Source organism: Siphateles boraxobius, unplaced genomic scaffold, assembly GCF_051911475.1.
Source record: "Siphateles boraxobius isolate OS27281-9 unplaced genomic scaffold, OSU_SipBor_1 130, whole genome shotgun sequence".
NCBI classification, from domain to species: domain Eukaryota; kingdom Metazoa; phylum Chordata; class Actinopteri; order Cypriniformes; family Leuciscidae; genus Siphateles; species Siphateles boraxobius.
In genome coordinates, this window is record NW_027508734.1 from 40,444,316 (window position 1) to 40,466,306 (window position 21,991).

Sequence of the window (21,991 nt, forward strand, 5' to 3'; positions counted from 1 at the left end):
ATATAGACTACACACTTACCGAAATCTCAGGATCTGCGTCAGCTGATCCCATCATTTAGTTGCTCTTGGTGGCAAAAGATTAGGAAGTTGCTTCAAAACAGTGCGCAGTGGAAAAGTACAAAGATTTGATGGATTGGCCAACATCTTGGACAGTGTGCAGTATAATGAAGACCATATGCTGTGAGTGTGGGGGAAGGGGAAGGGGTTCCCTTCTAATCTCCTGTCAGCTGTCTACTGATAGCTATCGGTGTACGTTAGAAATAGGACAGGTGCAAAACCAGCATTACTGTAAACATCTGCACTAATTTATGCCCCGTGTCCAACACCATTTCTCATACTTCAGTTGTTCTACTAAAAACTATTAACATTACGGAATTGCATTGTGAAGAGTTTTTATTATGCTTTTACTAGCAAAGGTAAAACATGCAAGGGTCTATTCTCATGGGAGACAAAACAGGGCCACCGGCTTTCACATACATAAGAGCTTCTGGATAATGATTAGAGTCATTCTCTGGTGTTGCACATTCCTGCAGTGTTAGTCAAGGTAAACAGATCCATGTCTAATGTCAGTGCTTGATCAATGAGGGGCTTCTCATCTCCACATAATACTTTATATTGTGTCAATATAATTATTGCATACGGCCAAGCATACTTAAAATCGGGGTATGGTAACGCTGGAAAACTCTTATTGCCAACAGACTGTGTGAGGGAAAAAATGTAAAATATTTGCTAGAACATTGGAAAACTCTGCATTGGGGTGTTGGAAGGATTGGAGCCAGGCAGAAGAGGATTAGATTGTCTCTCTGTGTCTAGATTTACAGTTCGAACCAATAAAAGTAGTAAAAACATTTTTTTTCAAAATGGCACACAAGCTCTTGCTTTAAACAGCCAAACTATTCATGGGTTAGATTATTAGGTTTAGTTTCACAGATACAGTACAAGAGAGGTCCCTTGATCAAAGATGATTTCTAAGCTCTTAATGCAGGGGTTCCCCAAACTTTTTTTTATAGGATCCATCTAGAGAGGTGTAGTTTTTCTTGAATATCTCTTACATTTCCACAAACTTCATCTCTATACCCTAAAATGTTTTATATGTTGAAATATGAGGGGTAAAATGCAGTTGTTCTCTTATTGTCATATTATTAGATTGGGTATGCCTGCTTATCAATTTCAAGCCATTATCATAAGACTTATGGTAGCTAAAAATAAGGATAAAAATGAACAAAGACACAAGTGTTAGGTATACAGACAAAGAAAGAATATGCCTATATCTTTTCTTCCTTTGTAGCACAGCATGTGCCGATGCATTTATATTGATGCCCTGAAATGGAACTTGCAGTTCAGTAAGTGACTCATGTTGATTCAGTAGCCACTCTGATGGAATCAGTGGTTTTGTTCAGTGAAGGGTTCATCAGACTGATTAAACTGAGAGGGTGTAGCCAAATTCCTAATTCTGTTTTTTGCTCCCTTGAAGGGCACCCCTGCTGAAAAATCCATTGCTGGTCACCAGCATAAGGCATGTTTTGTATGCTGGGACCATCATGGGATGCTGGTTGCTGGTTTGATGGACTTTTGTTTTGCGATGTACACGAGCTCTTTTTAATCGATTTAAACTGATTTGTGTACTACAGATAATTTGAAACATTTGAAATTCATTTGATGCTTTGAAATGTTTTATCAGTTTAACAGTGACTGATTAATAATGTAATCACAATTAAAACAATTACAATTTTCAGTTATACTTTCAGCAGAGGGAGCAAAAGAAATTGCAAAGTTAAAATATAATTCAATAAATCATATGGTTTAACCTTATATTGTTTTTCCTTTACATCATTAATGTGTTAAATATACAGGTCCTTCTCAAAAAATTAGCATATTGTGATAAAGTTCATTATCTTCCATAATGTAATGATAAAAATTAAACTTTCATATATTTTAGATTCATTGCACACCAACTGAAATATTTCAGGTCTTTTATTGTTTTAATACTGATGATTTTGGCATACAGCTCATGAAAACCCAAAATTCCTATCTCAAAAAATTAGCATATTTCATCCGACCAATAAAAGAAGTGTTTTTAATACAAAAAGAAAAAAGTCAACCTTCAAATAATTATGTTCAGTAATGCACTCAATACTTGGTCGGGACACCTTTTGCAGAAATGACTGCTTCAATGCGGTGTGGCATGGAGGCAATCAGCCTGTTTCACTGTTGAGGTGTTATGGAGTCCCAGGATGCTTCGATAGCGGCCTTAAGCTCATCCAGAGTGTTGGGTCTTGCGTCTCTCAACTTTCTCTTCACAATATCCCACAGATTCTCTATGGGGTTCAGGTCAGGAGAGTTGGCAGGCCAATTGAGCACAGTAATACCATGGTCAGTAAACCATTTACCAGTGGTTTTGGCACTGTGAGCAGGTGCCAGGTCGTGCTGAAAAATGAAATCTTCATCTCCATAAAGCTTTTCAGCAGATGGAAGCATGAAGTGCTCCAAAATCTCCTGATAGCTAGCTGCATTGACCCTGCCCTTGATAAAACACAGTGGACCAGCACCAGCAGCTGACATGGCACCCCAGACCATCACTGACTGTGGGTACTTGACACTGGACTTCAGGCATTTTGGCATTTCCTTCTCCCCAGTCTTTCTCCAGACTCTGGCATCTTGATTTCCGAATGACATGCAAAATTTGATTTCATCCGAAAAAAGTACTTTGGACCACTGAGCAACAGTCCAGGTCAGGCGCTTCTGCCGCTGTTTCTGGTTCAAAAGTGGCTTGACCTGGGGAATGCGGCACCTGTAGCCCATTTCCTGCACACGCCTGTGCACGGTGGCTCTGGATGTTTCTACTCCAGACTCAGTCCACTGCTTCCGCAGGTCCCCCAAGGTCTGGAATCGGTCCTTCTCCACAATCTTCCTCAGGGTCCGGTCACCTCTTCTCGTTGTGCAGCGTTTTTTGCCACACTTTTTCCTTCCCACAGACTTCCCACTGAGGTGCCTTGATACAGCACTCTGGGAACAGCCTATTTGTTCAGAAATTTCTTTGTGTCTAACCCTCTTGCTTGAGGGTGTCAATGATGGCCTTCTGTACAGCAGTCAGGTCGGCAGTCTTACCCATGATTGCGGTTTTGAGAAATGAAACAGGCTGGGAGTTTTTAAAAGCCTCAGGAATCTTTTGCAGGTGTTTAGAGTTAATTAGTTGATTCAGGTGATTAGGTTAATAGCTCGTTTAGAGACCCTTTTCATGATATGCTAATTTTTTGAGATGGGAATTTTGGGTTTTCATGAGCTGTATGCCAAAATCATCAGTATTAAAACAATAAAAGACCTGAAATATTTCAGTTGGTGTGCAATGAATCTAATATATATGAAAGTTTAATTTTTATCATTACATTATGGAAAATAATGAACTTTATCACAATATGCTAATTTTTTGAGAAGGACCTGTAGAACTATGGAAGCAAAAACATTGCTTGTCTCCAAAACACTCTTTGCACACAGACAGCTGGCCTACTTACACTCAACCCAGCAAGACCATGCTGGTGAACCAGCTCTACCAGCTCTGTTTTGCTTGAGAACAACATGCTGGAGCTAGACCAGCACTAAACCAGCATAAACCAGCCTGGACCAGCATGAAATTCATGCAGGTTTATACCGTTTTTTTAGCAGGGACTGTGAGAAGGGGATGCTACACAAAGGGAGGTTCTAAACATCAGTGAGCATCTGAACTCCTTCACAAAATTATCAAAAGCTATGGTCAAAAGATTAATTTGACCATTTATTTTCACATCCAAATTTAAGTAGAATGATTGTGTGTGATATTCTATGCATAAATGAAACATATTTTAGTTTAGTTTAATTAAGTTTTGCAGGTAAGAAATAAAGTCAATTACTAAATGTGTTTCAAAAAGCCACATTATAAGACACAATTGCCCTGCTCTCTCCACAGTTCCCACTTCAAGGGCTTGGTCCTTCGAAATAAGTATAGGGATGCTCACTTGGGATCGAAATTCACTTTCAGTTTTTAAACGATTCTTCAAAAGAATCTGCTCATAAGAGTATTTGTTCAGACTGCACAGTTCATATTGTAGTTTGTTTTTACGTGTAGCCAGTGAAAATTTGCAGCCGCATTGCAGTAAACACTGCTGTGAGCTGCGTCATGGCAAAAACATACAAATACAAGTTATGCTTTTCATATTTTAAAAAATGTTGGTAGCACTTTATGGTAGCACTTTATATTACAGTGTTCTTGTTACATAAGTTACATGTAATTACCATAGTAATAACAGTAAATGATGCATAATTACATGCAACTAACCCTCAACCAAACCCTAATCCTACCCTAACCCTATAGTAAGTACATGTAGTTGCTTAATGTTACTCAGTACTTAATTATATAATTACACTGTAACAATGACACCTTAAAATAAAGTGTTACCCACTTTATTTTACAGTCCTGTTCCCCATGCACATACTATGTACTTATTATAGTAATAACAATAACTGGATAACTAGGTACTAACCCTGAACCTACCCCTAAACCTAATCTTAACTCATGTAGTTACCTTATATTACCCAGTACTTTTTTATGCAAGTACACTGCAAGTACACTTAAGTGCACGTACTGGAAAATAAAGTGAGACCAAAATTGTTTATATTTTTTTCTCGGCATGAACTCATCAATTCTCACACTTTGTGCGACTCACTTTTCCCCACTCAGTAACCCACAGCTTAAAAATAGCTGTTTTGAAATCAGCATGAAATGTTATGGAACCTATTATGAATGATTCATCCATACATAGGCTCATTTTTTTAATTTATAAAAATGAATTTTTAATTCTTAACTCAATATCGACTTCCCTCTGGTGAAGTATTCCGGATTTTTCCAGTTATTTAGTACAATTAACAACAGCAAGCTCACATCCAATCAACAACTGATTGTTAAAACCAAGTCCCGTCCTACATTTATTTTTCTTTTGATAATCACTCAGATGTGCTTCACAATATAGAGGAAAATATCTGTCACTGCTTCCATTACATCACTACTTTAAAGTACACGGCTGTACTTCAAAGCTTGTCACCAACTTCTGCGGTGAGCTATCACATGACTCGAAGCATTTCCAGTTGAAAGGTTTTTATCTTATGATTGATGAACATAAAAGAACAAAGGAGGTTTGACGTTCTAAGAACTTCCCTTCCCTCCCCTCTTCCGGGTACATTTCACGGTCAAGCCCATTGAAAGGTATGCGCACTAAGTGTTGGGAGGTTTACTGGAGGACACTGATGGCCTTAACTATGATTTTAATTGGAAATAATATTATCTGAGGGATTTGTGGAAAGGCCATTGTGTGGAATGTGAGAATTCAAAAGTCTTGCCTTCATTAGAGAATCAGCTTAAATCTTCTCTGTTGTTTGGAATTGGAAGAGAGTGGCTTAAGACCTTTGAGTTGCATCACTCACAAGTCAAAAGTTGCCAGAAAGAGTTTAAAACCTTGTATCCTTTTGAGAGTTTAGAGTCGTTTTTGGACCATACTCGGATCTTATTGAAGTTTCTGACCTGAAGGACAAAGAGGTTTTTCTTTTTACAAGTGTTTTTATAGACTGTTATGCACTCATAACTGCATAATTTTAAACCTCAAAGCAAATTCAATCTTCTTTATTTAAAGTTCAGAAACAGCATCTTCAGACAGTGTGTCACCAGCTCATGTCACAAGCCTCTGCATGCTAAAAGGGAATCAGTTTATGTGTTTTATTTAAAAAACTCCATGAGAATAAATTGGATAGCTAGGATTGAATTTACTTGACCAGCAGAGCTAAGCAATAATGAAAGTGAAATGTAGGGCCAGAAGTCAAGAAGTGAATGCGTAAATGGAGTGCATTCAACCAACATATATCGAACAATCAGTTTTACATCACTGGAAGCTGATAGAGAACACTAGTGTAAATTGCCATAGCTGATTGATTGACTGATCAATATCAAGCTGAAAGAGACGTTCCACCCTATATAGTGATTGCAGCCTTCAGCAATATTGTTATGATGTCTGTCATGATTGTGACCCAAATGTGATTCCTATATGGCAAGATTGATTATCGAAGCCATTTCTTCCTGTTTGCAAGGACTGGTCATCCATGACATGAAATGAATAAATCTGTTATATGATGCACAGATATATTGTGTTGTTGTTTAGTAGACGCTTTCTATCTAAAACTGAGTAAGGTCAGATTGGGCTATATGTAAAATAAAATGACATCAAATTTAATTTTTGTTGTTGCATGAGATGACCTCGAGGTATATTTCGCAGTTCATAGTGACAAACAGGTGTTTAGGAAAAAGTGGTGTTTAGTGTTTGGGTTGAAAACACCAGCAACATCGTTCTCAGAGGTATTATTTATCATAAATGTCATGTCAGTGGTGGTCGGCGATCTCTTTCAGAATAATGAGCAGAACAAGAGAGCTGTGCTGATGGGTGGAGAATGTCCTGTTTAGAGAAGCATGGCATCTTTGCTGAATGTTTTTCTAAATGGCATTTCCTCTGCATGACCTCTAGGGATATTTAGAACTTTTTTCTAAAGCCACTGATAGAAGTCACTTAGAAGGGTTTTTTTCTTCTTCTTGATTTTGCTCTGCTGCTGTATTCAAATTTGGTTATGCGTCACTTTGTGTTTTGAAAGTTTCAAGGGTCGATCATTTTTTATATATATATTTTTAAGATGTCTCATGCTCACCCAGGATGTCAGCCTTATTTGATCAAAAAACCAGTAATAATATGAAATATTATTACAATTTAAAAATAACTGTGTACTACTTGAATATAATTAAAAATGTAATTTATTCCTGTGACGGTAAAGCTGAATTTTCAGCATCATTACTCCAGTCTTCAGTGTCACATGTTCCTTCAGAAATCATTATAATGCTGATTTGCTGCTCAAGAAACAATTCTTATTAGTATCAATGTTGAAAACTGTTGTACTGCTTAATATTTTTGTGTAAAGCATGATTTTTTTCAGTATTGTTTGATGAATATAAATTGTAAAAAAAACCAGCATTTATTTGAAAGCTTTTGTAACATTGTAAATTTCTTTAATGTCACTCAATCAATTTAATGCATCCTTGCTGAATAAAAGTATTAGTTTCTTTCACAAAATGCACTTATGACTTGCAATAGATGTTAGTATGGATATATTTATTATAGATTGCTCAGTCAGGGCATTCCCCTTTTTCTCTCTTTCTGTCACCAGTGTTTGTTGATACAGTCACAGCTTCTCATTGCAAGAGAGAATGGTACCAGCAGCAATAAGAGCGCTATAAACATGGATCATTGCCCCTGATTATGACTGCACTGCAAAGTGAGCACTAGTCGCTACCTTTTCCCCCTCAGCATGTCAAAACAGAGCTTCGACTCTGCAGAGGACATGATCCGTTCTGAGAAAAGTATGAGGGTAACAGGAAGAACAGGTGAATGTCATGATTCATAAATGACTCATGATTTAAAAAAAAGAGTCTTTATTGTGTCTTTATTGTAAATAACAATATAAAGATTTTTTTAAATAATAGACTATAACATCTCAATGTTATAGTCTATTATTTTAAAATATCTTTACATTGTTTATTTTAATGCCAGAGAAATTTTACATGGATGTGGTTGAAATGTATTTTTGATGGTTCATGTGTTGTAGGACTTGCCAACTTTGGCCTGTAGTGGGCAGTGTAGTCTATAGCTTTAAGTCAGAGTCGGCTTCCACTAAAGCCATAACTCAAACATTATAACCAATAACTTCGTGATGTATTGACTTACCTGATGATAAGTGTAAAAAATGTATATAAATCATATTTTTTATAGACATGATTATACATTTAGTTCAGATATGCGTCACTCATCCTGCATCATCTGAGCAATCGCAGCAAACCTGCACACACTGGATTTTACTCCTGTCCGCTCTAATGGGACAGGTCTGTCCCTGTTCCTGTCCATCCTGTATCAGGGTCATACAACCCTGTATATTCACCTAACAGCACTATGTTACGGCCAAAACAGGAAGAGCGCATCCTTGATGCTAGGTTCAGAGGTCAAACACATGAAACTGAGGGGGACTTCTCTTTGGCCGGATATGAACATTGTCATTGTGTATGGAAAACTGCTGAGACAGTCATCACTTTTTTTTCCAGTGAAGAATAAGAGTCCAAAGTTTTTCACCTTGCGTTTCTGCCAATGATTTATTAGATCTCATATAAAAACACAAATCAAAATGAAATGTTGAGGACATTGCGGACAAATAATTTATGAACGTTACACGGTCCTCCCTAAAATCAGCCAAAAAGGGTTTTTGTTCAGCACCCTTCTTAGTGATGAAGGCTCTTTTGGCAGTCCTGACGTTGTGAAAACAGTATGGCTGTGGACGGATGGTATAAGGGATGAAGACATCTGGACTGTATTTTCATCCCTGATGGAGATGGAAGAATCCCCGGAGAGCTCAAGCTCATCCAAGCCCTGCAGATGGTAAATGAATGACACATCCAAGACATACCGCACACAGCCTCACACCACATTCCAAACGCATTATTCAGAGCCGCACATTTATCAACCTAAAAAAATATGTCTACTATTGGTGGCACTGTAGTTATTTTAGGCCAAAGAGGTCTAGAATACCTGGAGAAAAGCTATCCATTGGCTAGTCATTTGCTGAGCTTGCACAGGACCCCTGTCAAAAGCACCAGATGGGGACAAATATCATCCAAAAAATCAGTCAACATCTACTTATGAACTATTTGTGATTTATGTAGCTAGTAAAAATGTTATTCCATCAGAATACACAGATGAATGGCAATCGGGAGAGATGGTGTAGTTACGATATCTACCAGCAGGGGCTCACTGCTGAATGCTAACCAGCCAGACCAGGGTTACTTGTTCTATCTAGGTCCACGTTTATCTTCTTGGTTTTTACCTCGGACTTGTCCAGTTGTCTATTACTTCCCGTGTGTTGTGTGTTCAGGCTCGACTGAAGACTAGTCCAGATGCTACTAACTGTGCCGCTATCCAGGATCTCCTCACTAATGTGCTCAATCTGTCGGTCTGTCAGCTAGCCGCACTGAAGTGCTCTAATAGGATCATTTGCTGAGCCATCAGGCACTTACCAAACAAACATCTCAAATACACACTCACTTACGGACAACACGGGCACCACTGAAAATGCTTGTATTTTCATTCTTTTCTCTATTATGAATTATGCTACGCTGAATTTGACTATTACTTATAAATTAGCATGTAGCCTACTCGAAATCAAAAGAAGCACCATTCCAAACTGCTTGGTTTACATTTGGAAACCCAGTTCCTGTTGCAAGCTACATAAAAACTACACTACTGGACTAACAGTTACCACCACACTTAAGTTTAACATAGTGTTAGGGTGAAGTCATCCCTCGCCTAGAGCACCAAGTGAGTCAGAACTGCCACTGGTGCTCCTTCAAAACAAACTGGTGCATGTAGATGTTGACGCTGACACATGAGCTAACATGATGAGCGCCACAAGTTTGTGGAAAACCTGATTTCCGAAGGATCATTTAACTGAAGACTGGAGAAATTATGTTGAATATTCATATTTTTCATATTTATATTTTAGATATTTTAAATTGTAATTACATATTTTACAATATTACTGTTTTTACTGATTTTTTTATCAAATAAATGCAGCCTTGGAGAGCATAAGAGACTATAAACACACACACATGCACACACACACACACACACACACACACACACACACACACACACACACACACACACACACACACACACACTTATATACGACATACACACACACACACACACACACACACACACACACACACACATATACAATCTTACCAACCCCAAATTTCAAAGTAGTGTCAGTCTTTTGAATTTTTCCCACACTTTTCCCAGTTTAGAACACACGGAGCACAAAGACTCTTACTGTATCTTTGCCTTTGGCTAAAAGGTTATAGTAAAAGTGGAATTTGTGTAACAGATAAAACTTAGATTTGTGAGGTCAGCACAGAGTTGAAAGGCCAAGCTTTATTTGTCTGTGCTCATCACGAGGCAGCCAGTTTGTGAATGTATATTGTGTTTGAGTTCATCACTCCACCTTCTGCCTGAAGCCCTCATTTCTCGTTTTTCTTCCTTTACCTTCCTGCTGTCTCGGCCTCTCTCTTTCTTCATTATCATGCTGTTTTAATATTTGTGTAGAGAACAGGATTTCAACAGGAGTGAACTCATAAACACACGTAGAAGGAAAAAGGAGTAGAATCCCTGCAGTGGGAGGTGGGAAGGGAGGACAGGACAGGACAGTGTGTCTCTAGACTCCAGTGTTAATGATGCTGATGTTGAGTGACAGTCTGACAGGGGAACTGGTTCAAAGCTCTGCTGTATCAGTGTTTAGGCTCCTCCCCCTCTGTTCTACGTCACTGTGCGAGTGTTTACGTGAAGTTTGCTCTTGGCTGCACTCTGCTTTACAAAAGAGTACATGGCAGATGGAGAGGACAGACCTCCCTCTCGCTCTTTATCCTTCTCTACTTCTGTCTGTCTGTCTCATGCTCGGGTCGGACCGGCTGTACCTGTCTGAAGAAATTGCTCATATTCACAGACTGTGTGTTTCTGTCAGACACGCCGCCTGTCTCCTAGACTGCAGGTAGAGTGATTTGTGTGTGTGTGTGTGTGTGTGTGTGTGTGTGTGTGTGTGTGTGTGTGTGTGTGTGTGTGTGTGTCTGTGTGTGTATGCAAGTCAATCTACAGATTTAATGAGCAAAGTTTTTGTCAAAATGTGGCTGCAGTATTTCAAAGATTATATTGAACGTGTAGAATACATTCAGTGAAAATGTAAATGCAATGATGAACAGTATGTGCTCGGGGAATAGCATTACGCATAGTGTTTATACCACTAATTTGCCACATGTGTTTTTTTGAGATGGTGCAGTGTTTTTGTGTTTGTTACGCGTGTGCTGCTAAATCTGGATTTCACGTGCTTAACTACCAGCTGCTGCACACTGTTGTAAATAAAGATGAAGAGAATTATTCATTATATTATATTATTTACTTTTATATAGTATCAATCATTATTATTAGTATTATTATTATTAGTATTAATGTCTAAAATCACGTTTTCAGTGTCATTACGTTGTTGTTTTTTAAAATAAAATGTTTAGCTTTTTATGAAAAAATGATTTGTTCAGGTCAAATGGAGTAATCCTTAGAAAACCTCAAGACAATATTTGGTAAAAAAAAAAGCTTTAAAACTTACATTGTGTACATTTGTATATTTAATGTGCAAGCGAGGTGTTTTACTATTTTTTACTTGATGGGGGCGTTTTTCAATGTCATTAAATCACATTTTTTTATAAAAAAAAGTCAAATTTCAAAATTACATTTATAGATGTTTAGATGAGCTCACGCTACATTATTTGTCACTGACACTTATTAACAGAGTGTCTATTTGGCTTTGCCTTATGTTTTTACATATTTATTGCACAAAGATTTTTTGATATTCTTGTGTAGGAGACGGACCTTAGCAAAAATACAGCAGTCTCTCTCTCACTACTACAAAAGCATTGTATCTGTTTATGTGACTTTACCTCCTCTGCACTGGAGTTGTGTTTAACATTTTTTCATGTCAGTTTCAATAGCCTTAAAACATAAAACAGACCTAAAATTCCTTGGGATTCAGTTTTCTTTTGTTGACTTTATCCCATCAGGTACATGAATATAACCACTGATTAGACCACCAGACAACATTACACACAGAATGATGACTTAAGTTTATTGATTTCAGGAAACTCTCTGTAGAGAACAATGCATACTTAATTTCGGTGCAGTGGAGGGATGCTGTCATCCTAAGTTTGAAACATTTTGTTTTTCTAATTGTTTTGGATCTAAGGGGTTAGACAAAAGGAATGCTCAGTGTGTGAGGGCAGATATTGTGTTTCCCTTTTTGTTATTTGACACAGTATAGCTTAAATGGATAATTCAGAAGGGCTGACTTTTCTTTCAGTTCTCTGAATGCACAGATAGGTCGGTCTGGGGTTTGGTGTGTTGCTCAAGAGCAAAGAGGTTCTCTGTTACTTTCCATTGTATGGACGGGATGCTCAGCCACTCGAATCGTAGAGCTGTTTATCTTCACACACATTATTATGCACTCACAATTATGCACATTCACACGCGTACTCGGGCACCCAAACAAGCAACTGATTTAAATGCTTACCAGATGTAAATGAAACTGGATAAACAATAGAAGTTTATCACACATATATGCATATACTCATCATTGCCACAAGAATAATCTGATTGTGTTGCTTTGACTGGAACACCAGGAACAGTTCTCAACTGTTATACAAACACTTTGAAATTATTTAAAAGGGGCATCTGGGAACCATCAGCATGTTTTTAAATAAAAGTATTTATGTAGAAGTTCTCATAAGGGACCACGAGCCAGGTTTCAAGGATCAGGAGACAAATATGGTCAGGGCTCAGAAGTAGCCTACATGAAGTGGAAATCGGACAAGAATTCTGAAAGAAAATAAGAGCATGGACTGAGAAAGACTTTTTATGGAATAAGCTATTGTTTGCTCTGGATGGCTACGGAAATCTCTTCAAAGTGAAGTGAAGCAGTTACACAAAACTGTTTACTTGATTGTTCTAGTACTCAAGAGCGGTCTTGCAACAATATTTATGGGCCTCTGATGTTTTTGTCTGGGTCTTGTCATGCGCCCAGGTATGTCTCGGCACATGGTTGGTTGTCTCAGATATGAATGCATGAATATGATTTCATATAGACATAGCAGCCTGTTATTTTCATGTTCCCTGTCAAATAATACTTTTTGTCATTGGAGGAACATTTTGTTTTAGCACAATAAACGCTCAATAATAAGCAGACGATTGGCTATGATATAAGGACACCAAGATTTTATTTTTCTATATGTTAAATTTCCATTTTTTTCCATTGTCTACCCTAGATTTTCCTTTGATTTCTTCGACAGCCAAGACTAATATACTTGACACAATAACTGATTGTTTTAACTTTCAGTTTCAATTTTGCTATTATGTTTGTGCCAACACTGTCTAATTTGGCACAATCATCATTATTTCATTGTATAATATTTGTAGATAGGTGTATGTATTAAAGTTTTTTTTGTTTTTTTTAACAATCACAACAACCCATTTCTCAGTAGGTCACAAAACTCTTCACACAGTTCTCTTCAATAACTTTCAGCTTGGCATAGCAGTAAATTTCAAATTTAGAATGCACTAAAACTACCAAAACACTTCATACGTGTCTCAAATCAACTCATTCTTCCATAACACTAAGGTTTTCACCCTACAAACATACTTTGATCACTCCTAAAACAATGACCTAAAAAACACTAACAGGCAGCATTATACGTTTTCTTTTGTAAAAAAAAAAATCTTTACAAAAAAAGAAAAACACTCTCAACTGTTTAGAATTCACTGCAGTATAAATGTGGTCCATGTTTACATTACAGTATAAAAATTATTCCCTAGTTTTCCCCTTTTGTATAGATAGTAATGACATTGAAAACACCTGTAGGCGTTTACATCTAATCTTTTTGATAGTTTTTTATTTTTATTTTTAGATTTGGAATATATTTCAATATGGTATTATTGTAGAAATGTAGCAAATTGTTGTCTATTGTGTTAGGTTTTAAACTTAAGTTTTGAAAAGAGAATGTAAGCATGTTCAAATTGGCCTGTATATAGAAAATAAATTATGTAATTTGAGAGCATTTTGTGCCAAAGCAATGAAAAATAATCCACAATTTAGCACACATAGACATAGACTGCTGTTGTGCTCACTGTGTGAAGAGTTTTGAAAAAGTGACCCAAGTAATAGGTCCTAGCGATTGTAAAAAAAACACCAAAAAAGAACACCTATTTAAGTCTTTGTCTTTTCATGGAATGACAGCGCTTCAGGCATGCATTTTTGTCTCATTCTCAACTCTTTATGGTCTTCTCTTCTTAGGTGTTTCAAGATGTGCTGGGGGTAGTAGGGTTTGATTGTTGAGGGTTGGAATTTTTGTAGTGGATACATTTTATGTACACCATCTGCTGAACTTTTTAGAGCTCTTAGCTATAAATTCATTTTTATTAAGAATGGAAGTGATGGTACTCTCACTGTTCTCTTGAGTTGTTCTGTGTTTCTGGTAAAAAAAAAAAAGTGCACAGCGAAATATAAGGTACTATCCTATATTGACAGTATATCCTATAATCACTTTTACATCCAGTGAGTGTTTGGTGTAATTCATTACTAAGTAATTAATTACTGCAATTTAATTACTTTTCCCTTGGAAAAGTAAAGTATGGGATCTTAATTGCTCTGTAATTTAATTACAGGTACTTCTGGTGTAATTGCATTAAATACTATAGAACAATCTATATACACAATAAAACAATAGTGGATTAAACATCAAATTTTAATGTCTAATGTTTAAATATTTTGGTCAGTTCAAGGATAATTTATGCAATTTTATATGATGTATTTAAAATAATTAAAAGAGCAGTTTCATGTCTATCCTTGGATTGTTGAACTGGTCAAGGTTGATATGGGATTTAGAAAGTAATAAGTAATGCAATACTTTTTAGAGAGAGTTATTAGTACATCATTACACTGTTGAATATGTAATTTGTAGCTAGTAATTATTACTTTTTTAGATTAACTTACCCCACACTGTTTATATCCTATAAACATGTGATCCCAACTGGAGTGGTGTGGAGTGTGTTTCTTCTTAGATGATATACACTCATAATTGCCTATGTTTTGAATTAACTATAATTATCTTATAAGCATGCACTTAATTTTGCCTGAATCATAACATGACTACATTAAAAATATATTTTTTCTTTATGATTTTAGACCAAGATTCCTTGTACGTCATATAGGACGTGTGTTGAGTTTGTTATGGCTGCTTGGTTTCTTGAAGGCAAGTGTTTCTCACAAAAGCTTTTGTGTCCAGTAAATGAGCACAATACCCCTGATGATTGATGGTGGTTTGGGTTTCAGTGGGTTTTGAAGTATGGTGCAATGCTACATGTGTTTGTGTTTTGCTCATTCCTTCGTCCATGACCTTTTCTTTTTTGTTTTAAAAGTAGGGACAGTGTATATGAGAAAGAGAAGGGCAGAGCGGAGGAGAGGGTAATGTGTCTTGTATTTTCTCTTGACTCTGTCATCTTCCCACTCTGAAATTAATGAACATGTTGCGAAGCCGATCAACACAACAGTAGCTTTTCTGTTGTTTTGCAAGTACAGTTTGCAACTTATATCTCAATGATCCTATAAAATATTGTATATATGTATAAGGGATGCTTCCAGTTCCACAATATAACACCTCCTTTGTTTGAATATGAATTTACAATAACAACTCAAAAAGAGATGGCCTCACAAATATCAGTTTACAGTTACTACTTGCAATCGAAATACTGGTATCAACGGGATGTTTGATGGATGTCATGCTGTTTTCACTGATCTCTTAATAAACAGAGCACAACATGTGACCTTTCTCCTTTTCTTGACACCGGTTGGCATGTTGCGTGACCACAACCTCGAGTGGAAAGTGACCTCCCACGTGGACACAAGGAAACAGATTACAGACACACTCCTGCTTTCAATTAAACACTAGTGAGATGACAACTCTCACATTCATTTAATCAGTCAATGATTAGGACTTTAGAACCAGAGAATCAAGCTAAATTGCCTCATGTAATTGGTTTTGGAGGCATAGATTTGATTCTAACAATTTAAGAGTACTTCACAGATTTGGTACTATAAAATTGGATGTGTTGACGTCTCTCAGTTATAGAGATGGACAAGAACTTTGTGTTTTAATCTAGTTATTCTAGCATTATCGTAGTAAGCATCAAGGCTGATCAGCTGTACATTTCCTTATAGTAATTGTTTTAGTTTTCAGTTCTTCTCGTTGTTGTCATCACATCAGATGTGCCAACACAGGATGTGAGCTGTCAGAGGAATTACATTAGGTCAAAAAATGTCCACTGGCTATTGTATGTTTACCCAATACAGTCCTGCTGCCAAGTCTAAAAGTAGCCATCCTTGAACCCAAATTAAACAAAGAAGCTTAAATTGTGTTTTTTTGCATCAAAGCATGTTTTAAGTGCTTAGACCTTTAGACTTTTTGTGTTTTAAGTATCCGATACAGGGCCTTTTACGGCATGTTTATCTAGACCTGTTCCTATTAGAGAGAAATATCAAAAACTGTGAATGTCTAAAAATGTCTCTTCAAGACTGTTGGGAGTGATTTTACACCCTTTAACCACAACTTTTACTGTACAATATTTAATGGATGGTTTGTAAGAGGTGTGCAAAGCACTTTAACTGTGCACTATATCACTTTCAGCAGGGTAAATCCTGGAGATATGCCTTGTTGCAGAATTCCAGCTCTGATCAAAAACACATGAATCAGCTTCCATTTAAAATGACAAACAGGTGTGTTTGAGCTGGGTCACAACCAAACTCTGACGACAAAAAAGGCAGGATGAGACTGAAAATAATGCTTTCAATGTTTCACTTCTGCTTTCTTTCTTTCCCTGCCTGTCTCTTTCTCAGGGTGACCATACGTGGGCCACTATGCTGGGGCAGAACGTGAGGCTGCAGCCGGTTGCCATCCAAAGCCTCTCAGAGCTGGAAAGAGCACGTCTGCAAGAGGTGGCCCTTTACCACTTGGAAAGAAGAGACTTGGACTTTAAGATCAGCATTCCTAGAGGTACATTTCCTTTACAGTGATATGCGTGTTCGTGTTTAAACACGTTTTGTGACGATTTGTAATGAGTAGTGCATAGATTTAAATGCACGATAAATTGCAGTCTCAGTCCAGATATAATTGTTTCAGACAGATGCTTATCAAATACCCAAGAAATCCATGCAAATACATCAGTCAATTCATAGGTATTTTGGGCGGATTTCCAAAAATAAATTCTTCAGATAAGATTCTGCTATGAGGAAAAGGCGAATGTAAGATAGAGTACAGTAGTGCCATACCAACACAATACCTAGATTGTTAAACCCCAGTGTTCGCTTATCATGACCTAAAAATAGGTTCCAGGCCGCTTCGACATGGATAGCAAGGAAAAAATAGTTCTAAATCCAATTTATAAAATGTTATTAACCATATTATTGTGAATAGCTGTAAATAGACTTGTATATTTTGTTGGCTGAGTCTTCAATCAAGGTATTTTAATACAAATTCGTCTGTCACTTGGCAGAAGCAGCCAAATTAGGCAGATGTCAACATAGACATGGTGCAATCCCTGAAATCCATAAGCAAAACCATGCAAGATAAATATTATAAATTTGTCATGTTAATAATTTTGTATATTGTTGAGCCTTTGCATTTCATTGTACTTTTATGACATTTTATTTTTTTGGTTTTAAAGACAATTTAGTGTACATTTGAACAATGAACATTTTGGGTTCTGTTGAGTTTTGGGTCATGAATCAAAACCAGTTTGTTGTAGACCGTTAAATATTAAAGGGTTATTTAACCCAAAAATGGAAATTATCCATTAATTTACTCACCCTCATCAAGCCATCCTAGCCAGTCCTATGTGTTTGTGTTTTGAGGTATCATGCGAGAGTCCCCTTTTGTCCTACCATGGAAAACCACATTGTTTTGTGGGAAGTGGTATTCCCAGCACGTACAAGCAACTTCACATGGTCAGATCAGGAAAGGTCATCCTCTATTCACTATAGACGTTTTCAACTGGTCATGTGTGAGAAGACCTCAGTCGGCACTCTAGCTGACCCATGGGGAAGCAGCCACCACAATTTATGGGAAAATTTATGAAACGTTTTCCTCCCAAAGGAGAAATCTGTCAGATTCAGCCTGGTGGTTTACTCAGCCGCTCCTCTTGGAATTGTCATCAACGTGTTTGGCAGCTATTTTTGGGGAAGATGAATGTCTTTTGGAGAGTTAAATTAAACTTTGTGAAAGACACTTAGGATCATTTTGAAAGCATGTCATGAGTGATTGACCTCTGCGTTTGGCTTTTTAACATTTTGTGGTTAGCTGGTGGCTAGTTGAAAGTTAAATTCTTCAAACTTGCTGCATGCTGTTTGAAATATTGTGATTCTTAATCTTTGTAAACTCTAGCTGTATGCAGGCTTAAGCTGTTGACTTGTTGTCATTGTTTTGTTTCAGTCTCTTGCTCCTTTACCTTGTTTTCAATCTCTGTTTTGGCCTGAACTGAAGAGATTATTTATCCTAAATCAGGCAAATATTTCTGCATGCTCTCATTCCCCTAATCATCCCTCGGATGGGGGCTTTAGCACACGATGACTTAGCGTGTGGTGAAGGTTGGGGGCAGTTGCCATAGAAATAAACTCTCATTTCCTGCAGTCATGGGAATATGACCCCACCTAAAGCCCCTCTGCTTGTGCTGCAATCCCTTTTGGTTTTCTCTATCTCTCTGGACATCTCAACAGCATCTTTTACATTTTTCTCCTCAGCTCCACAACTCAGACCTCTTTATGAATTCATCTGATTCAAACCAGTCAAAGTATATCTTTTTTAGGTTCAAGGCACAACAAAATGCAACCAATATACCAGAACTTAAGGAGGAAAAGGTTTGATGGTGTAAACACAACTATTGGTTTGAGTTTGTGTTTGTTGTGGAGGAAGTTTTAAACCCACTAAAGGGAATCGCAATTCATCCCACTTTTACTGTTCTCCGGAGGGCCGTATAGACAGAGTACATCAGGGTTATGAAAACACATAGGCAAAGGTATTTTAGTTTAGCTACTTAATTTCAGCTCTAAATTTGGAAACTCTTACCGACCCCAAAGTTTTGAAAAGTAGTGTATAATTTAATTTAGTAACATATATTTTGTGTTATGATATATGTATATATATTTTTCTCTATACACTGTAAAAAAAAAAAAAAAGAGATTGCTGTGATTATTTATCACAACTTAAAATTCATCATTAGAGTAAGAAATAATGTGTTGTTTCAACTTAAAAAATTTGTTGTTCATGCTTGACTTATTAAGTTTAGTTAACGTTAATTTAGTTTAGTTAAGTTGGATATTTAAGTTATCTCAACAAATTTTAAATTGTTTTTAACTAATTGCAACACATTTTTTTACAGGTCTATACACAAAACCAACCATAATCTTGTTTTGGTTTTTTTTCTCTCCAGAGATTCGTAAGAGAAGGAAATCACTACGGAGAAAGTTTGACTCTTTCTCAAAAGAAAAGAAAGAGCGAGGTAAGAGATGATCATACATTTTTCACAGATCTTTAAATCTCATGCAACCTGTGCAAATGACTACAAAATGTCACACAAAAGATGTTGTTTAATATCTTGTTTTAATTTTAAATCTCTCACAATACAGAATTAAAATGGTTTGAGAGTGGCGAATCACATTGTCTTTAAAGTGCCCCTATTATGGATTTTTGAAAATGACCTTTCATGTAGTGTGTAACATAGCTCTAAGTGAGTGAAAACATCCTGCAAAGTTTTAAATCTGAAAGTACACCGTATATAAAGTTATTGTCTTTCAAAAGTAAGGGTCGACCCTGTCAATGAAATTAATCGTTTTTCAAACAAGTCATAAGCCGTTTCGTTGTGACGTCAAGATGAAACATTAGCATATTGCCCGCCAACTTATTGCGCGCGCAAACACAAGAGAAAACTTGAACCCCCTCAAACCGGCACCTGATTCCTGTGGATACTGGACAGCATCATGTAGAGAAGACGCTGTGCTCTACAATGTGACAGTAAAGAGTTTTTTTCACTGCCCAAGGAAGAGCATGTGAAGAATCAGTGGTTAAAATTCATCTTTACCACGATACCACAGCCGTATAATCCTAAACCGCTTGCTCTTGAAAGACGGTGTTCAAAATACTTAGTTTTGAGTTTTATATTGTGTTGGTCTCCTGCTAATTGGTTAACTCACATTATTACTGTCTTACTGAAATACTTCTGCTGATCAGTTGTGGGCCACTATTACCTGATCAGTTGTGGGCCACTATTACCTAAAACTGTGTCTATTAATGCAGATTGTCTGTCGTTCTCACTACTTTGAGGAAAGATTAAGCATGAAGCAAGATTTGTTTTACCAACGTTTATGTTACAGTCATTCATGCTAGAGCTAGGCTAATATATGCACTGTTATTAATAGTTTCCACTTGTTTACCTCAATAAATTAGAAAAATAGTTGGTAAATAAATAAGTACAAGTAAAATAATCGGTTTGTTGATGGACATGCACTTGTTAATGCTGATGGTGAGGAATTACAGTTGCAACATCTCATAATGTACCTCAAACTGAGAATAATTGAAAATGTAGTGATGTGCAAATGTATATTGTGAGAAAATGAAACAGTTTTTTGACCTTTGATGCATGTAAATCTGTTGTAGGAGACTCCAAAACAACATTAGGAAACTTTAAAAAAGAACAATAGGAGCACTTTAAGTGTTTGCCAGGCAGCATTCCTGAGCACAGATGGTCTTGTTTCTCTGATTAAACAACCAATATGTACTTTGTCATGTCTTCAAGTGGTCTTTTTTTATTTTAAACCACAATAAAATGATAGTGAAACTTACATTTGTCCACTTATATAACTCTATCTTTATGATGTCCTTGTTAAATCATTACAACTTTAATAATAATAGTAATAAAAAACACTAAGAAGTCTTTTTTTAGTGAACATGGCATATTAGAGACTTAGCAGTGACTTAAAAATGGTGGCTCCCGCGGTGAATCCTCAGAGTCTGGTTGCCAAGACTGTTTGGTGGGTCACTGTTCTTGCAAATCTCCCATAGGCCTTTAAGACACACAGCTTTAAGACTTTAAGACACAGGATACTTTACATGAATGTAGCTTCACTCTCAACAATCTGCATCCCTGCAATGCATGTTCATTCCTTTCTATTTAGGTTTTTATCTTAGTTTTTGTCTTTTTGTATGGATCATTTTAGAGGCTTGAATACTGGATACTGACTCACATGCTGAAACCATCTAAACGATTCTGAAACTGTTTACAATTCCTTCAAACTGTATAATGTGTGTAAACAGTAAAACCAGTTTACGTGAGGATACTCCTCAAAGACTGTAGAGCTGCTTTTTGCAGACTTTTGAATTGTATAGAATTTTTAGACAGAATTTGACTACTACATTATCATTCGAAAGTTTAGGGTTGGTAAGATCACCAAGGCTCGCCAAGGCTTATTTAATCTAAAATACAGTAAAAAGAGTAATTTAGCAAAATTACAATTTAAAATAACTGTTTTTTGTTTTAAAATATTTTAAAGTCTCATTTATTCTTGTAATACAAAGCTGAATTTTCAGCATCATTACTCCAGTCTTCAGTGTCACATGATCCTTCAGAAATCTTAATATTCAAATTTGCTGCTCAAGAAATATTTCCTATTATTCTCAATGTTAAAAACTGTAGGGCTGCTTAATATTTTGTGTGGAACCATGACACATTTTCGTCAGGATTCTTTGATGAATAGAAAGTTCAAAAGAACCGAATTTATTTGAAATAGTAATCTTTTGTAACTGTCTTTAATGTAACCTTTGATCAATTGAATGCATCCTTGCTGAATAAAAGTATACTAAACCCAATGTATGTTTGAAACACTATAATACTGTTTTGTAGCCTACATAATAATGTTGTAAATAATAATAGTAATGCTTTATTTCAATTGTCCACTTCCAACAGTCTACTAACTAAAAGTAACCTTGTAACTACATGTCAACGTATTCTACTAACCCTAACACTTAACCCTAACAGTCTACTGATACTGTAATGAGAGTTAGTTGACATTTAGTTGCAAAGTTACTTATAGTTATAGTATTTAATTTTGCTTAAAGAGCTAAAACTGATCTCAGGGCTGCTCTAGGCGCTGCCAGTGCTAAAGCAGCACTGATTCCTCAGTCAGTCGGATTTGTTTGACCGTGTTCCTGGCATTCTGCCAAACGGCTGCCACCTGCAAC

At 36.6% G+C, this 21,991-nt stretch overlaps 1 protein-coding gene across 7 annotated transcripts in view; it reads left to right on the forward strand.

Moving 5' to 3' along the window:
* Window positions 1–21,991, forward strand: part of arhgap36 (Rho GTPase activating protein 36) — a 37,249-nt gene that overhangs the window by 1,093 nt on the left and 14,165 nt on the right. For 2 of the 7 annotated variants that reach the window (XM_077229495.1, XM_077229492.1), the window contains exons 2-4: window positions 16,391–16,479; window positions 16,600–16,756; window positions 19,188–19,256. In XM_077229495.1, the coding sequence (XP_077085610.1) occupies window positions 16,621–16,756; window positions 19,188–19,256 (205 nt within the window). In that variant the 5' untranslated portion in view covers window positions 16,391–16,479; window positions 16,600–16,620. Of the gene's footprint in view, window positions 1–10,222; window positions 10,660–16,390; window positions 16,480–16,599; window positions 16,757–19,187; window positions 19,257–21,991 lie in introns of those variants that run through there. The other 5 variants (XM_077229491.1, XM_077229496.1, XM_077229490.1 and 2 more) reach the window with 3 other exon arrangements.